This window comes from Lissotriton vulgaris, chromosome 8, assembly GCF_964263255.1.
Source record: "Lissotriton vulgaris chromosome 8, aLisVul1.2, whole genome shotgun sequence".
NCBI lineage: Eukaryota > Metazoa > Chordata > Amphibia > Caudata > Salamandridae > Lissotriton > Lissotriton vulgaris.
Genome location: NC_141696.1, coordinates 110415846 through 110438074, shown reverse-complemented (window position 1 = coordinate 110438074; position 22229 = coordinate 110415846). Strand labels below are relative to the sequence as shown.

The 22229-nt window shown below is 46.3% G+C and overlaps 1 protein-coding gene across 2 annotated transcripts in view; it reads right to left on the bottom strand.

Moving 5' to 3' along the window:
• Positions 1-22229, bottom strand: part of INPPL1 (inositol polyphosphate phosphatase like 1) — a 915229-nt gene that overhangs the window by 121243 nt on the left and 771757 nt on the right. For both annotated transcript variants that reach the window (XM_086933779.1, XM_086933780.1), the window contains 3 exons: positions 19964-20051; positions 9998-10153; positions 7989-8064 (listed from right to left, as the gene is read on the bottom strand). In XM_086933779.1, the coding sequence (XP_086789905.1) occupies positions 7989-8064; positions 9998-10153; positions 19964-20051 (320 nt within the window). The remainder of the gene's footprint in view (positions 1-7988; positions 8065-9997; positions 10154-19963; positions 20052-22229) is intronic.

The window sequence follows — 22229 nt, the reverse complement described above, 5'->3', positions numbered from 1 at the left end:
GTTTCCACCACCTCCCGCCAATTTTTTTTATATATTATGCGTGACGGCTGCCTTCTGTCCGGGTCTCGTTTATAAGGTTTGTTTCTTTGCAATGCTGTTCTGCCGTTGCGCATGATTAAAAGAAAACGGTCTGAAACATGAAACATTCAGTCTGACTCCCTCTCTTTTGTGCCTGGTGCTCCCGTCCTTCACCCCTACCGACATTTTCAGGCAGGAATTCCAGGTTTTCTTGCTATTTGTGTGGTTTGAACTGCATTTAATAGAAATCAAATAATCAAAGTAAAGCTTTGAAAATTATCATGCTAGTGGTGCGAGTGCAACGGGGTCAGGGTGCTGCGCAGTGCCAGTGTTGGTCCTCAGGCTGCCTTGCTTTCTGGTAATTTTTTGTTGGTCGGCACGAGGAGGCCAGACACCCACGTTTCCTCAACCCTCGCAGAATATCATTTGGTGCTGTCGCCGTGCAGATCAGTTGGCGGCTTTTAAAGGTTTTTTTGGGCTGCATTGTTGTGCACCCCGCTTCCTTTCACCAATTGGTTCTAATAGGGGAGAGGATGTAGCCTTACGGGTACAGGGGTCGACCTTGAAGCTGGGAAACCAGGTTCGAGTTTCGGCAACGGCGCTCAACATCCTGTGATTCTGGGCAAATCACTTATTCTCTCCCGTCCCTAACAAAAATGAATGTGTTCTTGTGTAATGAAACTAGTACTCATGTAAAGCGCTCTGATACCCGATATCTTCGGGTCTAGTTCGCGCTATATAAAAGTCCCTAAAAAATGTAAGTTGCAGGGCTAATTACACACTCACGGCAGACAAGAGACATGCAGCTTCCGGCTCTAAGCTAGCACATCACGCTTATACCAGTCCTACCACAAATTAGATGCATAGTAAACATACAATACACAATAAAAATATAATTTAATGTTTCTTGGTTTACCTACCTTTTAATGATGGAATGATTAGTTGGCCTTGCTGATATTTGAACTTGTGACCTTGTGATAACAGCACAAGGGCACTCATAGTACACATATGTAATATATTACATGTTACAGTTCATACATGTTACAGTTCAGGGGCCTAAACACAGCTCTGTCAGTGAACTTCAAACCTTAACCCCACTTGCTATTTCACCACTGCAGCCTCCAAATCACCCTGCCAGTGCACTCCAGCCCAGACATGCAACTCCCCAAGCTGTTCGAGTATTGGCACCCTGCACAGGCCTCAGTCACGTTCTGCCCCATCGGCTGCACCTCTAGCACTCCAGCACTTGGTCTGAACAGCTCTGCCAGCACACCGGAGTCATAACTGCCAAGATTCAGGCCAGTACTGTGAACTAGACAAGACTGTGCCACTGTACACCACTCTACCTGTAGACCCCCTTGCTGTTCCAGCTCCCACAATGCAACTCAGTCAACCTTTGGCACTCGCTTTTCCACCACTGGGACCAGCATAATATGTGGTCAGTACTGCTCAGTTACTACATCTCTATCCTGACTGACAGTTCCACTGTAACTCCTGGAACCCACGCACATTTCTCTCAAAAGTCCTCTACTCTCTCTCCGCATCCCATGTTATTCCAGCACCTGGATTCCACACAGTTCTTTCAGTACACCTCACTCCTGGCTGGTAGCACCCCAATATTCCTGCTCTAGTGCCCACTCACAGGCTTTTAGTACCTCTCAGATCTGATCTTTAGCACCCCTGTTATGTTAGCACCTGGACTCACACATAGCGCAGTCAATCCACCTCAGTCCACCGGCACCACCCATATTATTCCAGCATTAGACAGTGCTTTCGATTTCCCTCAATCCCGTTCCACCCAACCTCACCACTGCGGTGTCTCATGAAATGCATCACATTTTTTTAAATGTTTTTTTTTACATGAAATCTATTTTTTTTTAACTCTGTTGTGCTCTAAGAATTTGCCACCCTGCTTCATTGAAGCTATACACTGCCCCATTTGGCGTTCAGTAAATTCCATACGAATAATATTTAGCAACTAGTGCTTGTGAAATTACTTTGTTTTACAATGTTATCAATCCTTTATTATGTTTGTGTGTATACCACTTTCTCTGGAAAAAATAACAGCTTGTAAGCAAGCCCACTACTGTCTATTTTTTCACTACTGAGCATTGTCGGACATTTACAATGACCACCTACTTCCATTTTACTAGCAGAAAATGTTCTGTGACTCAGTTTATTCTGGTTTTGTCAAGCAGGTTCTCTGCATTACATATTTTCATAATCATTCCTTTCCAAGCTTATTCGATCTATGTATAGCCAAATGTGTAAGATTAGCTCGATGAACCTCTTGTCAGCTTAATCATAAATGTTGCTAACAAAAGAAACAATTGATATATGCATTTTTTACTACCTTTTTACTTGAATTGGCCGATTTCAGCTTCAAGTTTGTTGATGTGGGCTAATATATTTCTGCATACTGCTAGCATGTAATCCAAGAATGGGTGCTGCTATATTAATGGCAGTAAAACCTAATGAATCTGTTTCAGAGATAAACCATCTCGATTTCTATTCAAATTGTGTCTAAAAAAACCTTTAGATTGATAAGAAAGGAGTACATGCTGTACGTCCTGGGAGAATAGTTAGTTAAACCGTTTAGCTATGCAGACATAAGGGTCAACAGACGTAGCGCTGAACTGCTTCAATTACAACAAATACAATACAGTTAATCAATTATAAAACTCAAACTTAGCTCACCAATTCCAAAGTCAGCTGCTTTACCTGTTACGTTACTCCACTACAAACAAAAAAATATAAGTAAAACACATTATCATTTAAAATGCCAATAGCTTTCTAACTTTGACAAATGCATAACCGATTGTATTGCAAATGCTTGTTATACATATGTTATCCCTAAGGTAGGCCCTGGACACATCAGAGGGCAGGGTGCAATGTATTTAAAAGGGATGACATGCACTTTTAATTTTTACATGTCCTGGTAGTGAACAACTCTTAAAGTAATTTTTTACTACTGCAAGGCCTATATTTCCCTTATAATAACATTGGGATTACCTTATTACATTTTAATGTGTAACTTCCAAATGGGAAGATCCAATTAATGCAGTTTGGTGTCTCTAACATCCTAATTTAAAATCCTATTTTATGGTGAAGTCGGATTTTAAATTACACTTCTGAAAATGCCACTTTTTGAAATTTGGAATTTTCTTGCTCTAGAATTTGGTGCCTGTAGCCTGTTTCTGATCGCATGACTGAGTGTAGTTGGCAGTTGGGTTTTGTGTTTTCCTCCTAAAAAGCCACACACAATGGGGCCTTAGGTGTGTCTCCATGGGAAATTCCTGGCAAGAAGGAAGGAAGGAGCTGGAAACAGCCTCACTTACACCTGAATAGGTGGTGTCCTATTCACACAAACGGGCTGCACACCACCCAGCAGCGAGTCTGGAACCAGGGCAGGAAGGAAGGACATCCTTGCACTTTTAAAGGCATGTTTTTGAAGTCACCCCACTTCAAAGGCACCAATGAGTATAAAGACTGGATCTCAGACATCACCACTTCAGTACATTTCTGGACCTGTGGATACTCTGCCAAGAAGAAGGACTGCTGTGCTACAGAAAGGACTGCCACTCTGAAGGAGCTGCTGCCTTGCTGTGCTGACCTGCTGCCCCTTGCCCCGGGAGAAGGAACTGGACTTGGGACCAATCACCCATGACCCCAGAGTGGCTCAAAGGGCTAGTCTGCTGGCCCCCTGATCTGAGCCTCAGGTTCCTTTTAGCTCCTGGACCCATTTTCAGTGAGTTTCTGATGCCCAAAAGCTGCCTTTCAGTTCCTGGGCTCTTGAAGTCAAGCTTTTGGGCTCTTCACGACCGCAAACGCGCCTTTTTACAGCAGAACTGCATCGCTTGCACCAGAAATCAGCAAGTTCATCTCTGTACACAGCTAGCACTGTCCCCCTACGTGGATTGACACCGCGAGGTTCCTGCCCAGCTGGCTGTGGCGCCTGCTCTGCTCTTCATGCCCCGCCGACCACCGTCAATGACGCTCTCCTTGCTTCCGACAAACTTCTTCCCCGCGAACAGGACTCTTGGCATAAAACTTGAGAAGGTAAAACTTCAGCGGAAGTAATCTGGGACTGTATCCGACCCACGCTCCATCGAGTTCGGCCTGAACTTTTGAATTTGACCCAATCTGGCGTGATCAGATAGCCATGGCTGGAGCGGACTCTTTCTAGCTGCTATTTTACCGTTTATTTTTTATAAATTCATGACTCCAGTTCCAGTAATTGGATTGTCGTCATAATGGTTTTGTTTTATTTATTAAATTTTACTTTAATTTGCTAACCTAGTGTGGGATCTTTTTGTGTGTTGTTTTCACTGTTTGAAGTGTTGTACAAATACTTTACACATTGCCTCTAAATTAAGCCCGACTTCTCATTGCCAAGCTACCAGAGGGTGAGCATAAGTTAACTTAGGGTTTTGCCTGCCTCTTACCCTGACTAAGATTGTGGCTGCTGCTTGACCAGGGCTGATATCCTAATCAACCAGATGAGAAAGAACAAATAACAGGACATCGGACAGTTGAGCCAGGAGGGGGCAATGCGGCATGTGCCACACCAAACCACAAACTTGTCCCAGAGACAAGTGTATACAATGTTTGTCGAGGGATGTCTGGCAGCCAAGACGACATCCACTGCCCCCGGAAGGAGAACAAATGCATTCAGTTGGCGCCACTCAACCTCCATGCATGGAGGTGTAGATTGTGCAGGCCAGGATAGAAATCACTACCTCGCTGCTGCAAAAGCAGATGCTCCCGGAAGGGCAGCCTGATCGGAGGACATAAACTCAAGTTCAGGAGTTCTGGATACCATATTCTCCAAGCTCAATTCGGAGCCATTAGGATGACTTGGGCCTAATCGGTCTTGATTTTCTTGAGAACTCGGGGCAGGTGTGGTATCGGCATAAAAGTATACAAGAGCTCTGAGTTCCACTCAAGGCAGGACATGCCTTAGAGCAAGAGTCAACTTGGAAACTCTAATGCACATAAGTGCTGACATTTCACGTTCTCTGTGGTGGCAAACAGATTGAGCCAAGGTTCTCCTAAGTAGTGGTCAAAACCTTACTCCACCTCCTGGTGTACCTGCCACTCATGATCTGTGAGGTGCCGACGTCTGATTTCTTCTGACCTGGCATTCATTGAGCCCACCAGGTGGATCACCATCAGAAAAATCCCTTGAGGGTCCAGCCATTTCCAGAGGTGCAAGGCCTGTTGCCACAGGGTCCAAGACCCCACTCCGTCCGGTTTGTTGCAGGATCACATGATGGTAGTGTGGTCTGTGAGAAACTGTACTAGCCTCCCCTTGACGGATGGCAGGAAGGCTTTCAGCGCCAAGCGGATTGCCGTCAGCTCCAGAAGATCTCTGATCTCTACCTCCCCAAAGTGTCAAGCCCAGAAGTGACGCATCTATCACCACTGGCAGCTCAGGATGGGGGAATAGAGAGGGGTCTGCTGTTGACCCACTCGAGGTCCAGTAGTCACCACTGCAGATCTTTTTGCAGTCGCCTCCGAAATTTGAACGTGGCAGGAAAGAACCCTTGATTTTGGGCTCAGTAAGACTTCAAATACCACTGTGAAGCCAGCATATGCCACGGGGCATACTCGACCAGCGGGATGCAGGAGTGCATCAGTCCAGAAGCCTCAGAGTTGACCTCACTGAAATCCAGAATGGCGGCTGAAAGATCAAAATCATTGTCCTGGACACACTTTCCTGGGGGTAAGGCAGGAAACCTCACCTTGTCTAGAATGACTCAGATGAATGGGAGAGTCTGTGAAAGAGTCAGTTAGGACTTCGGCATGTTCATTGTGAATCCCAAAGATGACAGGAGGTGTGCCTTAATCTGGAAGTGGTTTAGAACTGCCAGACCATCGTCGAGGTAGGGGAGGAAGACTAGCACCTCTGACCTCTGAAAATGTGCTGCCACCACCACCATCAGTTTCATGAAAACACGAAGGGTGCTGGTGAAAGCAAAGGTGAGCACAGCAAACTGAAAATGCTCCTCTCCCATCACGAAATGCAGGTAGTGCTGATGGGCTGTCAGTTGGGAATATGGCAAGGGTGGTCCGGCAGGTCCAATGGCGGTTTCCTTAATGTCACAGTCTGGATTCCAGCCCAACATTAGTACAGAAACTGCACTCATTGCGCCACAAATGACATCCGCATGACCCGTGACAGATGAGACACAGTAGCCTTCACATGGTCTCACACCCGATCCTCATCAGTTGCCTGAATGAGATTGGCATCCAAGGACCTGCTGTTAGATGGATCTGTTCCTTCTTAACGGACAGAACCCAGGCTGTCAGTTTGGCACCTTACTCCTTGAAAGACTGCAAACTCATCTGCAGAGTCCCCGAGGGGTCATTGCTTAGCCCCACCCTTTTCAACACACACAAGAGCCCTCTGACCAATGTCATCCACGCACTTGACATCAACATCTCATTCTACGCAGATGACGCTCAAGTCATACTTTCCCTCTCGTACAAAACCCCCAACACAAGAAACAAGTTTACCATCTGCATGACCAAAGTCACTAACCGGGTGAAAGTCAACTGTCTCAAGCTCAACATATCGACAAGACAGAAGTAGTGAACACCTCACTATGGGACTTCAACTGGTGACTGGCCGAACTCTGACCCACACCCAGAACCCACACCAGGAACATCAGAATAATCATCAACAGCAAACAGGGCACGACTGCTCAAGTCAACACCATCGCTGCATCCTGCTTCCACACCCTGATCTTCAAATGGCCCCCTAAGCACAACAAGAAAAATAAACTCGCACCTTGGTCCCAAGCAAGTTTCACTATGGGAATACCCTTTATGCCGCAATCACCAAGCAACACACTTGAAGACTAGAGACCATTGAAAACTCAGCAGTCAGACTCATCATCAACCTCCTACACAGAACTCACATTACACCACACTCAGGGTCTACACTGGCTTCCAAAACACAAACATTCTCCAGTTAAACTCACCACACACACATTCAAGGCACTCCACAACTCAGACCTCCCCTCCCTGAACATTCGCATCTTCTTCCACCAACCATACACTCACCTCCGCTTTGCATTATTCCAACATCCCACGCATATATGGAACCAAATCAGGAGGACGAGCGTTCTCTTAAATCGCTCCTCAAGAGCGTAAAGACCTCTCCCTCCACATCAGAGTTGTCTCCTATGTTCTTGTATTCTGTAAGAAGCTGAAGACCTGGCTTTTCAATTATCCAACCCACCGTAGGCTAGGCGCACACACCTACTTAGCACCAAGATACCCTTACAGGTGATTGTGCTCTTTACAATTACACATAACATAACACAACACAGGAATCTTACAAAAACATGCCGTTGTCGGTATTGGTGGCATATCGGTCAATGAAGATTTGGGGGTAGAACCGAGTCTCACAACTACCTACTTGTTTTTTGCCTAGAAGGGTCACTGCCTCCTCCACACCGAAAATAAGACAGGAGATCACAGAGGTAAGCAGATGTTGGTAGATTTCCAATTGCTGCCCACCTCTAAACCAGTCCCTGGAGGTCTGAAGTGCAGAGCAGTCGAAACCCAGACTAAAATCATGGATTAGAAAGCAATAAAAAAGCACATATATCTTTTACAGGAAGAAAGTGACAAATTCCGACACAGGAAGAGTACATAGAAAAGTGCTTTTGAGTCTACAGAGACTGAGACATTTAATTCGGAGAGAGGTGTAAGATGCATACCTTTATTTAATGCAAACGCTATATTACGTTACAAAAGGAACAAAACCACTTGTGCTTGACTGTAAAAGATATACACTTAATACATGAATTAAAATAACACTTACTTAGAACACTACACAACTAATGTCATCTCTAAGCCTGAATTGATTAACTAGGTACATGAGCATATCCCAAACCTGGATCCCACAAGGAGTTCCTACCTATACTCTTTCTCTGAGTACTGATCATAAAGGCTCTTACCTTGTATATTCTCGTGAAACAGTTGGTGGCTTTCCCTTTGTTCCTCCACTTTCATCCTTGTCTATGCTGATCCATTCTGGGAGAGAATGGAGACATAAGAAAACATAATGAGAAGCCACCTCAGGCATAACACCCAACATTGAAAACATAGGCCATATAGTGGAACACACATGGAACACACACCCTTCCAACAAGTCACCACAAACTGAAATGCCATGTAATCGACCATCCTGAAAGTGCTTTAGCATCTCTGCTAGAGCTATGAAATGCAGTACAAATACTACCATACAATAAACAGGGTTCTTCCTAGGGTGTGAGAAAAGGCACTTGTGTCAAAAGTTGGACAAGCTCCAAAGAAACATGATTCTGGTAGAAGAGTTCCTGGTGCTCTGGAAAACTCACTTGGTATTTGATGCAATAGGTGGCTATGGTCTTTCACCAGTGACTGTCTCTTTAGAAGGATACATACTCCTGAATACTCACATTCTTCTATACCAGCCTAAGCGTCCACTGCTTTTATGGTTAACGCAGTACTCACTTTATGTCACTTGTTTCACTATATGTTTTCCCACATTTTTATTGTGCCTTTGACCCTAATCATTGCCACTGATTCTTGATTATCCATTATTGGGGAATGGGTTTGATAGTGAAGCGAGCTATAAACAACCCTTGGTTATGTAAAGTAGTTATCTCTTTTGGAAAGCAAGTAAAACAGTAAACGACTGCAGACTAGCACTGCTATACAGACATCATTACTTGATTCGGTCCATAGCAGCCACTCATAATTCACTTCTCAAAGATAGAGTCTACTCATCCTCGGAATCACAAACATTCAATACACGTAGCTGAAGAAATCACCAAATGTTGAGGCCCAACTTTTGGTAGCAAAAAGAGATGGCTGAAATTATCAGCACTTGACAAAACTTGAAGTACCTGGCATCGATTCCTCTTATTCTCTATGATCATTCTTTTCAAGTTTCTTACACTGGGAAGACAACTCTTCTGAACAGGTTCTAATACTGGAATGGGTGCACTTATGCTTTTTTTGTGAAGTAGGAACAGACTTTTTAGGTCTGTCTTGCGTGGTGGGTATGCACTGGTCTTGATCACTGTATGCTGTAACTCTGATGGGAGACTAGCTCGGCCTGAGGCGTGAGAGATTCAGCCAAGGACCTATCAATCTTCTCAGGCTGATGGACATCGCTAGTGCTTTTCTCCTATTTGATGACAATCAAAGGCAGGAGGGCTGCTCTAGCAACATTTCTTTTATGCTCTCCTATTCAAACACTCTGAGACAATTCTGTTTATGGTGTAGGCTGGGTGAACTTTAACTTTAATTATCACAACCATTATGACTGTTTCTCTTCCTGCTTGAACACCAGTCCCTAATTTGCCTGTAACTCTGGTTTTACACTATACATACTGTGACCATTGATTGAGAACTAACAAATGTCTGTTACTGCAACTGTTAGCATGATTCACCCTGTTGTTACTCTTGTGTTAAATTCAAAAAGCATTGAAAAGCACACTTTGCAGTATTCATAATCTATATAAACAAGGCACATGCCTGTGCTCAAATGAAACAGGTTTTCTATTAGTAACACAAAGATACCCTATTATTTTATTTATTTATTTTATTTTTAGAGTTTTCTATAGCGCGAACTTGAACCGATTAGGTTATCAGAGCGCTTTACATAGCACAAGTTTCGTTACATGTTAACACAGCAGTTTACATAGAATCAGTTACGTTGCACATTTCAGTAACTTGAACCGAATAGGTTATCAGCTCTGTCAATGATTCTATACTGTGAAGCCCTGTAAATACTGAACATTAGTAAAGGAAATGCAGTGCTGTAGCGTTAAGCCATTCTGAACTGACTATGTCTCATTCTAATTAGAACACAAATTGTGAAGATTCAATGTGATCAAGGAGTAAACACCCTGGTCCAGGACGCAGGAAGATTCCAACTGTACTGGAGAAAGGGCAAAGCACAGAAAGAAGTCCTTACCGTAAAGCCTCTCCCTCGTGCCCACGCGTTCTGAAGGTACCCGCACTTTCATGGAGCCGCGGATGTTTCCAGTCTCTTCACCCCGGTGCGAGAGGTAGGTGAGAAACTGCTGGGCTGTACTGCCAATCATAGACTTCAGAGCTATCACACACTCACCTGGAGAGGGAGATTAGAGACGCGCTTTGTGAGTGCTGCACGAACAGCAATACTTCACACAAATGATACCACATATCCCCATCAGGGACCTGAAACTGTCAAAGTTATCAAAACTGTGGCTGGCCGCAAGCCACTGATATTCTGTGTTTTTCCCATCAGAGGCACTTCTCCTTCTGAGTAAAGCAATCAATGTTCCTAAAAAATGAAGGGAATTTGTCGTATGGATGTTTTCACCAGGTCTCAGTAAAATAAATCTGAATTGTTACACCTAATGGAGCCACCGTTTTAATAATTGTGCGTAGAAAGCAATGCCACCATATGCCTAACCAGCTGCTGAAGCATATCCTGCATTTTTGATACAATCCTTTTGTACAGTTTTCCCACATTGTTTTACATATTAGCAAATCAAAAGGGCCAGAGGAACCACGAAGCATGTGGCAACATATTAGCAGGAAAACATGTTGCTGCAAAAGAAGTTAGAATAAGTGAGGGGTTTGAGTAGCAAAATCCTGACAACAATAGAGATGTTAAAAAATCATGCAAGAGGTTCTTAAACACCAGAAAGCCTAGCACAAACATTAGGAGGTGTCACTTGCCCTCAAAGGTTTAAAAAACCAATAAGCGGTAAAATGTTAACTTTATGTATTTTTAGTTTAAGTCTCTCTTTATCATTAAGCTAAATATCCTCTAGCTGGAGATAGGAAATGCCCTTTTACTAAAAAAAACATATTTTTACTGAATAAATGTACTTTACTTATATTAAATTCGTAGAGTGCTTCTGCTGTTTAGCTGCCCATGACAGAGTGCTATAAGAAGTATGTGCAATGCAGTATCTCCTTCACATCTGCTTGGGAATTTACAGATCATATTACACTGCTTTAGGGACATGCACTGTTTTCTACATTCATTCAACATTGATGCAAGAAATTCCCTACAGCAATATGTACACTAAGTTAATATAATGTGTTTAGTGCATGGTGGCGAGAAGAGAGAATATTGTTCTTGTAATCGAGACAAATCCATCAGTACTTAAGAAAATTGCATGCACTCTACCCTCTTCATGCCCCAGAGCTGGTTATTACCTCACACACACCATCTACTCTGCACTTTATTCCTTTCAGGGACCAAAGCTACATCTTTCCTCTTTGATGTAAACCCTGAGATACCCTATCATCGTTGTAAGGTCAGAAGATTCTTCCGAGTCTCGCCAAAGGTTTGCAAGCCTGACACAGGAACTTGCTTGTTGAGATAGATAAAAAAAAACAATGTTCAATTTTGCAAACAGTGAAGTGATAATTCTATACTGATAGTATCTACAAGGAAATTCTAAAATCAAAGAACAGCACACACACACATCTGCAAGAGCAGTAAGATCACAGAATGCTCACACATATTGGAAAAAGGACAAGATCTTTGCCTTATTATTGAGATATATACAAGCTTTACTTAAACTTCATTTGTGCACAAACGTCAAGGAACCAAAAACCTAGACAAACACTAACTAACAGGGCAAAAGCCTCTCAACTGAAACATGAATGACATGAAAAAGCTATACTGATACTCAGGCGGGCCAGAGTAAAGAGAGTTCGGGCAACACAGGAAGGAAATCATAAAAGCACAAACCACAATAGGGGAATCATCTTAGGAGCAGTAGAAACTGCTACCAAACAGGGTATGGAGGAAATAAAAAAAAACACTGACCTGGATACAGCCGGCCGCTGCCTCTCATCAGTACTCTTCTCTTCTCCCTGACAGCAGGAACCAGGAAGCAAACAGCCTCCCAGACTCCTCTGACCAACGGCAACGCTGTCTTACACCAGTGTTGTGATTTGTCTGAGTGCCGTGGTTCAGCACTCAGACAGGGGCTGGGAGGCTGTGCATATTCTCCACCCAGTTGTAATGCAGCCTGGGTGGAGAACATGCAAAGTGTGCATGACTGTTTAGCCGGCCGAGAGGACCGGCCAAAATGTCATGCGCACTTAGGAGGTGCCTACCACAACTGCCCCAGCTCTAAACAGCCCTGCTCCGCCCTGCCTCCCAACCAACTGAGCCTGTACAGTTAAATAAAATACAAACGTAGCGTTATTATTATTTTATATTTCTGTTTTGAATTGCTTAGTGAGGAGATGCTCTTCCACCTCAGTTGAGGAGCTGCCACTGCTTTCGAGAGCAGATATCACATGGCCTGGAAATATAAATAAAAACAAGCACTGGCAGGTCATGTGTTAACTGCCAGCCTTCTGCTTTGTCAATGATTGTTTTGTTTAGTCATAGTTTTTTCGAAACTCCACTATTGACCATCATCAACCCTTATTCTCAAAAAGCACGCATTGCCATAGTAGTCTTTGGCATGCAGGTAGTAGGAGGCTGGATATGAATATGTTGCACACCTATGCACCGAGTTCAGGCAACCCTTAGTGAAAGTATAAGAGGTCCCTGATCACCAAAGCTCTCAAGATGTAGCTGTGGTGAACAGCTGAGGCTTATCCAGGAGGGTGTAAAGCGGGTGCATTTACCAAACAAGTCAGTCAGTAACAATCAAACAGAAAAAAGCACACTGGTGTAGTATTTATTACACACCAACACTAAACTACAGTGGTATATCTCCAACCCAGAGATATTCATACACAATAAAAATATCAGTAAAACAGGTAAGTAAACACATAAAAACACACAGGCCCCCTATTTGGGGGGGAGGGGGGCAAACCATATACTAAGTAAGCGGAATGCGATACGGATGTCTACCCAAGACTACCAGCCAAGGATCTGTAGGCCAGGGAAGCACTGATCCACCAATAAGTAACTAGGAGTCCCTAGGCGCCTGGGTGCAGAGGGGATACCATGGGTCAGTGTCCACAGAACAAAATGAAGTAGTCATGGTTCGGATTTTCAGGATTTAGGACCCTTCCTAGAGGAAACCCTTTGGAACCAGGGAGGTTGGAGAGCACCCCCACCGGTGGATACCCAGAGAAGCAGGATACCTACACCAGGGAGCCCCGGTGGTTAGGTGTGAAGTGTTGTTGGATCAGCCTGTTGAAGTCAATGAGGATCTTCAGAAGTCCAGCTGCTACCATGACCCATGAATCAGGTCGGTGGAACCCAAGCATGGATCCAGGCAAGGAGCACCTGAGGAGAGAGGAGACAGAGTCCACGCCACCTGGAATCGTCCAGAGGGTGCAGGAGCACAATGTCCACCCTTCTCGGGATACTTCAAGGTAGGATGGAGATTTAGGAGTTACGGCTGTTAAGACCAGGTGACTATGTACGAACACGAGCTGTCCCACGACGGGCGATGAATTGCAGGAGGGTCAGTGGCCAGTAGGACCACCAACAAGCCTTGGCAAATGCAACAGGCATGTTGCAGGAAGAAATGCTTAGTTGCAGACCAGCAAGGTCTGACGGACTCACCCACCACAGGAAAGTCAGGGCTGGCCCTCAGCAAGCAGGAATCGATGGAAGACCCCGGAGGGACCCTCTGGCAGCAGGCACAGGGAGTCGCAAAGAAGCCTCATCAGCACAGCAAAGACGGAGGCCCACATCGCAGTAGCTGCAAGGAGGATGTTGCTTGAGGCTGGGGCTTCTGGAAGCTCAATGATCTTTGGAGTGGAGAGTCGACAAACCGTGGCAACGGCAGACAGACAGTGCACAGGGACACAGTTCCAGCAGCTCAACAAAGGATTGCAGTCTTCCAAATTGCACAGAAAACAGGTCAGGCCTCAGCAGAACTATCATGCCACCATCTGTGTTGTAGAGCCTTGAAGAGTCCATGGGACAGCAGGATCCACGGACCAGTGTCCGACGCTGAGGTTCCTGCAGCTGCATGGGAGTGACTCCTTCACTCCAAGGCAGATTCCTTCCAGATGTCATTGATGCACACAGAGTCCTTGTGACTCTAGAGGATGCACGGACATGGATGTTGCAGGAGGGTTGCAAAGCACGGAGATGAAGTTGTAGTAGGAGCCTTCCTAGCAGAAGCAGTATTGTCTTTAGTCTGGCACAGCCCAACAGCAAAGTCCAGTGTCCAGCAGTAGAAGAGTCTTGTGGAGGATCTTGAAGACGAGTCTTGCAGAGGAATCCTTGGTCCCACCCTCAGGAGAGCCCTTAAGTAGCCCAGGAAGGGGGTTGGACAGCTCCTGCGGTGACCCACCTATCAGGGGGATCAGGGACGCTACTCTAGTGGACTGACCAGTCAGATGCTCCCAGAGGCCTCTGCTCATCTTGCTTCCAAGATTGCAGAATCAAGTGGACCATCTAGCAGAGTCTGGGCACCTCCCTAGGGGAGTAGCTAGGCATGGGGGGTGGTCACTTCCCTGTCTTTTGTTGTGTTTCTCGCCAGAGAGAGGCCAAGGGTTCTTGTCTGGGGCAAAACGGTTTATGCAAGGAGGGTATCAAATGTGCCCTTCCAAACAGTCTGGTGGCTCTCTGAAGCACCCTTTCACTAGCCCGGAGATACCTCATTCTAAAAGAGGGGTGGCTACACCTCTCCTCTACAGGAAACTCTTTGTTCTGCCTTCTCCTACCTGAGTTAGGCTGACCAGCAGGAGGGCAGCTGGGGTGGGCGGAGGCACTGGCTTGCACGCAGACCCTGCAAGGTTACACAGGAAGACAGGGGGAGCCTCTAAGGAGCCCTCAGTTCAATCAATCAATCAATCAGTGACACTTATAGAGCGCGCTACATACCCGTGGGGTCTCAAGGCGCTGGGGGGGGGGGGGGGGGGGGCCGCTACTGCTCGAACAGCCAGGTCTTCAGCTTCTTCCTGAAGGAGAGGTGGTCTTGGGTCAGGCGCAGGTCGGTCGGGAGGGAGTTCCAGGTCTTGGCGGCCAGGTAGGAGAAGGACCTTCCTCCTGTAGTCGCTCTTCGGATGTGGGGGACGGCGGCGCGGGCGTGGTTGGCTGATCGGAGGTGGCGTTTGGGAGCGTAGAAGTTGATCCGGCTGTTGAGGTACCTCGGGCCTTGGTCGTGTAGGGCTTTGTGTGCGTGGGTGAGGAGGCGGAAGGTGATTCTTTTGTTGACGGGGAGCCAGTGAAGGTCTCTCAGATGTCCGGTGATGTGGCAGGTTCGTGGGATGTCGAGGATGAGTCTGGCTGAGGCGTTCTGGATCCGCTGGAGTCTCTTCTGGAGCTTGGCGGTGGTACCGACGTAGAGGGCGTTGCCGTAGTCCAGTCGGCTGGTGACGAGGGCCTGGGTGACGGTCTTCCTGGTCTCGGTGGGGATCCACCGGAAGATCTTCCGTAGCATGCGTAGGATGTTGAAGCACGCCGAGGAGACGTTGTTGACTTGCCTGGTCATGGAGAGGGAGGAGTCCAGGATGAAGCCCAGGTTGCGTGCATGGTCTGTCGGTTTGGGTGCGGTGCCCAGGGCGGGAGGCCACCAGGAGTCGTCCCAGGCGGAGGGGGAAGAGCCCAGGATGAGGACCTCCGTCTTGTCAGAGTTTAGTTTCAGGCGGCTGGTCGTCATCCACTCGGCTACCTCTTTCATCCCTTCGTGCAGGTTGGCTCTGGCGGAGGCGGGGTCGTTGGTCAGGGAGAGGATCAGCTGGGTGTCGTCGGCGTAAGAGATTATGCTGAGGTTGTGTTTGCGTACGATGGCCGCGAGGGGGCTCATGTAGACGTTGAAGAGGGTGGGGCTCAGAGATTATCCTTGAGGGACGCCGCAGATGACTTCGGAGGCCTCTGACTTGTACGGTGGTAGGCGGACTCTCTGTGTTCTTCTGTCGAGGAAGGAGATGATCCATTCCAGCGCCTTGTCCTGGATTCCGATGTTGCTGAGGCGCTGTACTAGGGTGCGGTGGCAGACCGTGTCGAATGCCACGGAGAGGTCTAGGAGGATGAGGGCCGCTGTTTCTCCCTTGTCCATCAGGGCTCGGATGTCATCGGTGGCGGCGATGAGGGCGGTCTCGGTGCTGTGATTGGCTCGGAAGCCGGACTGTGAGGGGTCGAGGGATCCGTTCGTCTCGAGTAAGGCGGCCATCTGCTTGTTGACGGTCTTCTCGATGACTTTGGCTGGAAACGGGAGGAGCGAGATGGGGCGGTAGTTCTTGAGTTCGGTGGGGTCCGCTGTTGGTTTCTTGAGTAGAGCGCTGAGTTCGGCGTGTTTCCAGCTCTCAGGGAAGGTGGCGGTGTCGAAGGATGTGTTGATGATGTCTCGCAGGTGGGGTGCGATGACAGCGTCGGCCTTGTTGAAGACGTGGTGAGGGCAGGGGTCGGTCGGTGATCCGGAGTGGATGGAGTTCATCGTGCGGATGGTGTCTTCGGTGCTGATCGGGGTCCAGGCGTGGATGGTGGTGGTGGGGGGTGATTGTTCGGTCATGGTGTGCGTTGGTTGGTTGTTGAAGCTGTTGTGTATGTCCGCGATCTTGTTGTGGAAGTATGAAGCGAGGGAGTTGCAGAGGTCTTGCGATGGGGTGATGTTGTTGTTTCCTGCGCTGGGGTTGGAAAGCTCTTTCACGATGTTGAAGAGTTCCTTGCAGTTGTGTGCGTTGTTGTCCAACCGTTCCTTGAATGCTGTTTTCTTGGCGGCGCGGATCAGCTGGTGGTGCTTCCGGGTGGCAAGCTTGAAGGAGGTCCTGTTGTCCGGTGTAGGTTCCCTTCTCCAGACTTTCTCGAGGGCTCGGCAGTTCTTCTTGGAGCTTTTGAGTTCGTCGGTGAACCACGGGGCTTTCTTGCTGCCGGGTCTGCTGGGCGGGGTCCTCAGCAGGGCGAGCTCGTCCGCGCAGATGCTGATCCACTTCCTGAGGTTGTCGGCGGCCTGGCTAGGGTCCGCTGAGCTGGCAGGAGGGTGCTGGCTCAGGGAGGTGGCGAGCTGGTCTGCTGTGATCTTGTTCCAGCTTCTGCGGGCGGCCTGTTGCTGGTGGGTCGTCGTTCTCTTGAAGGTGAAGTGGACGCAGCTGTGGTCCGTCCATTGAAGCTCTGTGGCGTGGCTGAAGTCGATGTCTGTGCTGGAAGAGAAGACTGCGTCGAGTGTGTGTCCGGCGAGGTGGGTGGGGGTGGACACCAGTTGCTTGAGTCCCAGGTTGGCGAGGTTGTCCAGCAGGGTGGTGGTGTTGCGGTCGTTGTTGTTCTCCAGGTGGAAGTTGAGGTCCCCCAGGAGGATGTAGTCAGAGGAGGGGAGTGCCAGCGGGCTGACGAAGTCGGCGATGTCCTCGCTGAATTGTGTGCGTGGTCCAGGGGGTCGGTAGATCAGGGTGCCTCTGAGGTTGGTGTTCGGGTTGGTGTGGATCTGGAAATGCAGGTGTTCGGCGGTGGTCAGGGTGTTGTCGGTGCTGGTCGTGAGACGGATGGTGTTCTTGTGGATGATGGCGATGCCTCCTCCCATCTGGTTGGCGTTGCGGTCCCTCCGGACTCAGTTCATGGTATCATGAAACTAACAGTGGAATCGGTGTAAGTAAATGATTCCAACTTTTTGATACCAAAAATGACTAGGTTCGGTGAAGTCATTATGTAGTTGGATATCTCGGGTTTGCCAGTGTCCACTACATACCTGAAAATGGCTTCCCTGCACTTACAAAGCTGAAAGAATGGAGTCCGAGGTTTGTAGGGGTGCCTCTGCTTATGCAGGGGTACCCTCACACTTAGAACCATGCCCCCTGCCCTTAGGCTGTAGGGCCTCACTTAGGGGTGACTTATAGGTTTTAAGTGCAGTGTACGGGATATAAAGTGAAAGGTGCATGCACCATTTCATGCAGGCTGAGATGGCAGGCCTGCAGGGACAGTATGCTCGAGCTCCCATGGATAGCATAATACATGCTTCAGCCCCCTGGTGTACCGATGCCCTTGGTACCTTAGTACCATATACCAGGGACTTAAAGGGGTACACTAGTAGGCCAATTTTGGGGTGTATAAAGTACTTAGCAGTCAATTTAGGGGCGAGCGCACCGACACTGGGGCCCCGGCTAGCAGGATCCCAGTGACTGCAGTCTAAACATACCGACACCAGACAAAAAGTGGGGGCACCCATGTCAGAAAGATCCTACTTTCCTACAGAAGGGCACTACTTTGTGTGCAGATGTTCTCCTTGTGAAAGGAAAGGATGTTAGCCAAGTGATGCTAGCCAATGGATGAAGAGGGCTGACGAATTGCCCTATGCTGTAGTGGATGAAGCAAAATGTGAATGATACAAAAAAAAGACCAAATGGATGAAGAAACCTGGATGAAAGCCTCCAGCTTAACGCCAGCAAGTCTGAGGTTTTGCTTGTTGGGAGAGACTCAGAGCTGTGGAGTGAACGCTGGTGGTCTGCAACCCTGGGCTGTGCACCCGCACCCAAACAGGTGGTAAAAAATCTGAGTGTCTGCTTTAGTTTCCAGGCCCAAACGAAGAAAGTGGCAGGGAGCTGTTCCGGAATATTGCAGGGGCACAAACCGTTGCTGGGATTTTTCGATCCTTCTCATCCGTCAAGTTATCATTCTGGCCTCCATTTTGTCTAAACTGGATTATGCTAGCTTGCTCTACTTGGGGACAAACAAGACAGAAATCCTCCCTAGAACGTGCTCTACTACTAGTGCCTCTTGCTGACTACACTGGTTGCTGGTGGCTAGACGCGTAGAGTTTAAGTCCTTTTGCATTGCTTTTAAAAAATTGAATCTCTCTCCTGGCATCTTGGCCAATCTACTTTTACCCTATACACCCACCCGCCAACTGCGCTCTATGGGTCAACATCCGGCAGTTGTTCCTAGGGTAAAGGAGGGTACGTGCTGGTGGGCGCTCTTTCTGCACCCTGACAGCCAAACTTTGGAACTCTCTTCCTATACATATTCGCAGCATGAATAACTTCCTACCATTCCGTAAGGCTATCAAGACGCACCTCTTCCCTCCGCTCTAGGCCCTGCTTTCTGCTAGTAGCATCCAGATTCCTGCTGCCAGCATTGGGACGCCCCTTTGTCGGCGCAGCTGTACACTTTATAAAACGTATAACATAACATGTAAGTATATTATACAAATAATTTTAGTAAACTCTAAGGCTTTGGCTAACGCCAGACTGAGTGAAATGAATGAACCACTGTTTCAATATGAATGCCTATAAGTGGCATTGCCAACTCTTTAGGAGTTATAGCTCAGAACAGGTTTCTTGTATACTAAGAGTGTCTGTCGCATGAGACTTCGGATCCAAGTGGAGAACTTGAATCTTTGATTTGTAGAAATTCCTGATTCTAGAAATAATCTTCTATCAATGGCATTCCAGCAGACAACTAAATATCCGGGATCATGGATCCTGCAAAGCCAGGTTAATGCAATACGACAGTTGCAATTCCAGCCCGAAGATGGGACAGGTTTATTTTCTTACTGTTTTTACGACTGCAGTTAGCTAAGTTCTTTTGATTCCAATAAAAATCTTTATCTAATATACAGAGGCTACAGAGGCTTTCTGCCAGCCCACTTCTTCCATTAGTCTGTAGTGATATTCACATTTTGCTTCCGACCAGTACAGCATATGGCAATTTGTCACCCCACTTCAGCTACTTGCTAACTTCACTGAGAGTGACAGCATTCTGCTCTTTTACAAGGAGCACATCAACACACAAAACTATTCCCTTCGCTGCCAGTGACTACACTGGCAATGGGTGCTTTTTTATGCCAAATGGTTATACTTTTTTCCTTTTTTTTTTTTACATTGGGTAGGGGCAGGCAGTTCACATAATAATGCTTTATAAAATCCATGGTAAAAACGAAATAAGTTTGACAAAGGAAATGGCTGGTAGCCAAGGCCAGACCAATTACAGCTTGATATTATAGGAGCCCTATGCCACTGACATTCTGGTTCTGCATTGCATTTCCGACCCAAGTGTGGTTACCCATGTCTTCCCCTGCCTCACCATATGACTCGTAGCCATCAAGGGATTTCACGGTTAGCAGCAAGTGCTGGTCTTGAAGGTACTCAATCTCTGAGAGAATCGGCTTTAGCTGCAAATAAAGAAATAAATAAAACAAAAACCGGAAATTAAGAGATCTGCACATCTCAATAAACAGTAAAACTGCCGCATTTGCAGCACAAAATAAGCAAATGAAGATTGGAACTTTCTGATTTAAAACTAAACAAGTAACCTCTGCAAGCCTCTGTTACTGCAAATCAACAGAGGAACTAACTAGTATTCCAAAATATGGACACCCTGCCGCCTAGTGGCAAAATACATTGCTTCAAAACAGTAAAGACTACATCACCAGTTAAGAAAAAAGTTACTTCACTTAAATAACAGTTCTCTAGAATTGGTATATTTCATAGATTCCCATTCATCATCCCAGTCGAAGAGTTGGGAGTCCCACTGTAACATCTCACTACCACTTCTATGTTAATGTAATTCTAAAGCTGAACAAAGACGGTTTAGTAGCCTAATCACTACATTTAAAAAGAACCAAGCATTAACAAGAGTCAGTGAGTCCGATGCACACACCTCAGAGGGCACCATCCTTCAGATTTTTTTGATTATAAGTCTGAAGTAATACCAGTATTTGGTAAGCCTTTGAAGGGAAGGCGGGTGGACTGCATGTGAATCTATGAAAGATACCAACTATGGAGGAATACAGTTACGTGTAATTTTTTCTCCTCTAGAATTTGATCCTTCAAAGATTCACACGCTTGAATCGGAGTAGCAAACAGTTATATAGGATAGTACCCACACAAGCAGAAGAGCAATTTAAAAAGGGCTCACATTACTGAAACAGATGGTGCAGACCCACTTGTCCAACTGCATCATCTCTCTGTACAGTTCACTCGAGGCAATAATGCAGAGTAAATGTGTGTATGTTCTTTCACCCTTTCTGATGCCGTGTTGGGACTTTTAAACAAAGTCCAAGGATTATAGGCTCAAGTAAATGAAAACCCAATGGAATTTTAAATATAAAGCAATAATTAGTCCTTAAAATGACTGTCGAAATAGAATTGTAGGTAAGGCTCTCTTACTACTACGGTTTCAATTTCACTTACTCTTCTTGCAAAGGGTAATGCTAGTAGAAATGCAAGTTTTGATGAAATACATTTTATGTCTGTTTTATGTAATGGTTGGAGCAAATTTTTCATAAGTTGATTAAGTACTATATTAAGTTTGAAGGAGTTGGCAGTGGTTTGACTAGTTGGAAAAATCTGAAGAGTCCTTTAAGAAACTCCTTTATAATCATGATGGACTCGAGAGAATGTTGATCTTGTTTCCTTCTGTACCGTGACATAGCTGTCAAGTGGAATCCTACTAATGAATGAGTAAGACCTGCAAGAGACAACTGCACAAGGTACAGACAGGCAAATTGTTTAGGATACACCTAATACAGAAACATTTTCTTTTGGCTCTATAGGACTTATTTGTGGAAATTACTCTAACTTTACAGTCATATGGAATTTCTAAGCATTAGAACTCGTGTTCAGGAGACATGCTGATAATCCTTGAGATACTGGGTATAGGTGGAGTACTTGGTCATTGCTGAGGTATGGAAAATATGGAAGCCGAGCGGTGGTAATGAGCAAGTTTTTTTACCTTTGGAAAACTTATTTCTGGTAGAGACTATCTAACTGCAGATTCCTCACCTTCTGAATACTCCCCCAGGCATCAGACCGGATCCGGAAACTTTTCAGCAGTATCTCTTGGTGCCACCAGGTGCTACTGTGAGGCTCCGCACTGATACCTTTCCCTACTAGAAATTACATACAGAACCAATATAGGACCACTACTGTATGCTAACATAAGTTGCTTTCAATGCTGTTCGCGCCCCCAGATGCAGAGCCTCAACAGCAAATTGACGTCAACCAGTGTGTAGATTCCTAGACTTGGGAGCTTTTTAATGGACAGAGTCCAATTCACAAAACTAGGATGATGGGAGGGTTGGTAAGGACTATGCAGTTAGATAGTCTCTCTGCCAGTATGGGCATTACCAAAGGTAAGTAACTTGTTCCTCCGATAGAGACTTCTAATTGTAGATTCATCACCTTTTGAATAGATACCAAAGCAAAACCTATTTGGAGGTGGTTCTGCGAATTGTCTCGAACCAAATAGTCCTCTAAGACTAGCAGGCGAAAAGCTTCTTTCAGAGAACCTGGCTGTCCAGACAGTAATGCTTTGGTAATGTATGAAGTGGCATCCATGCAGCACCTGA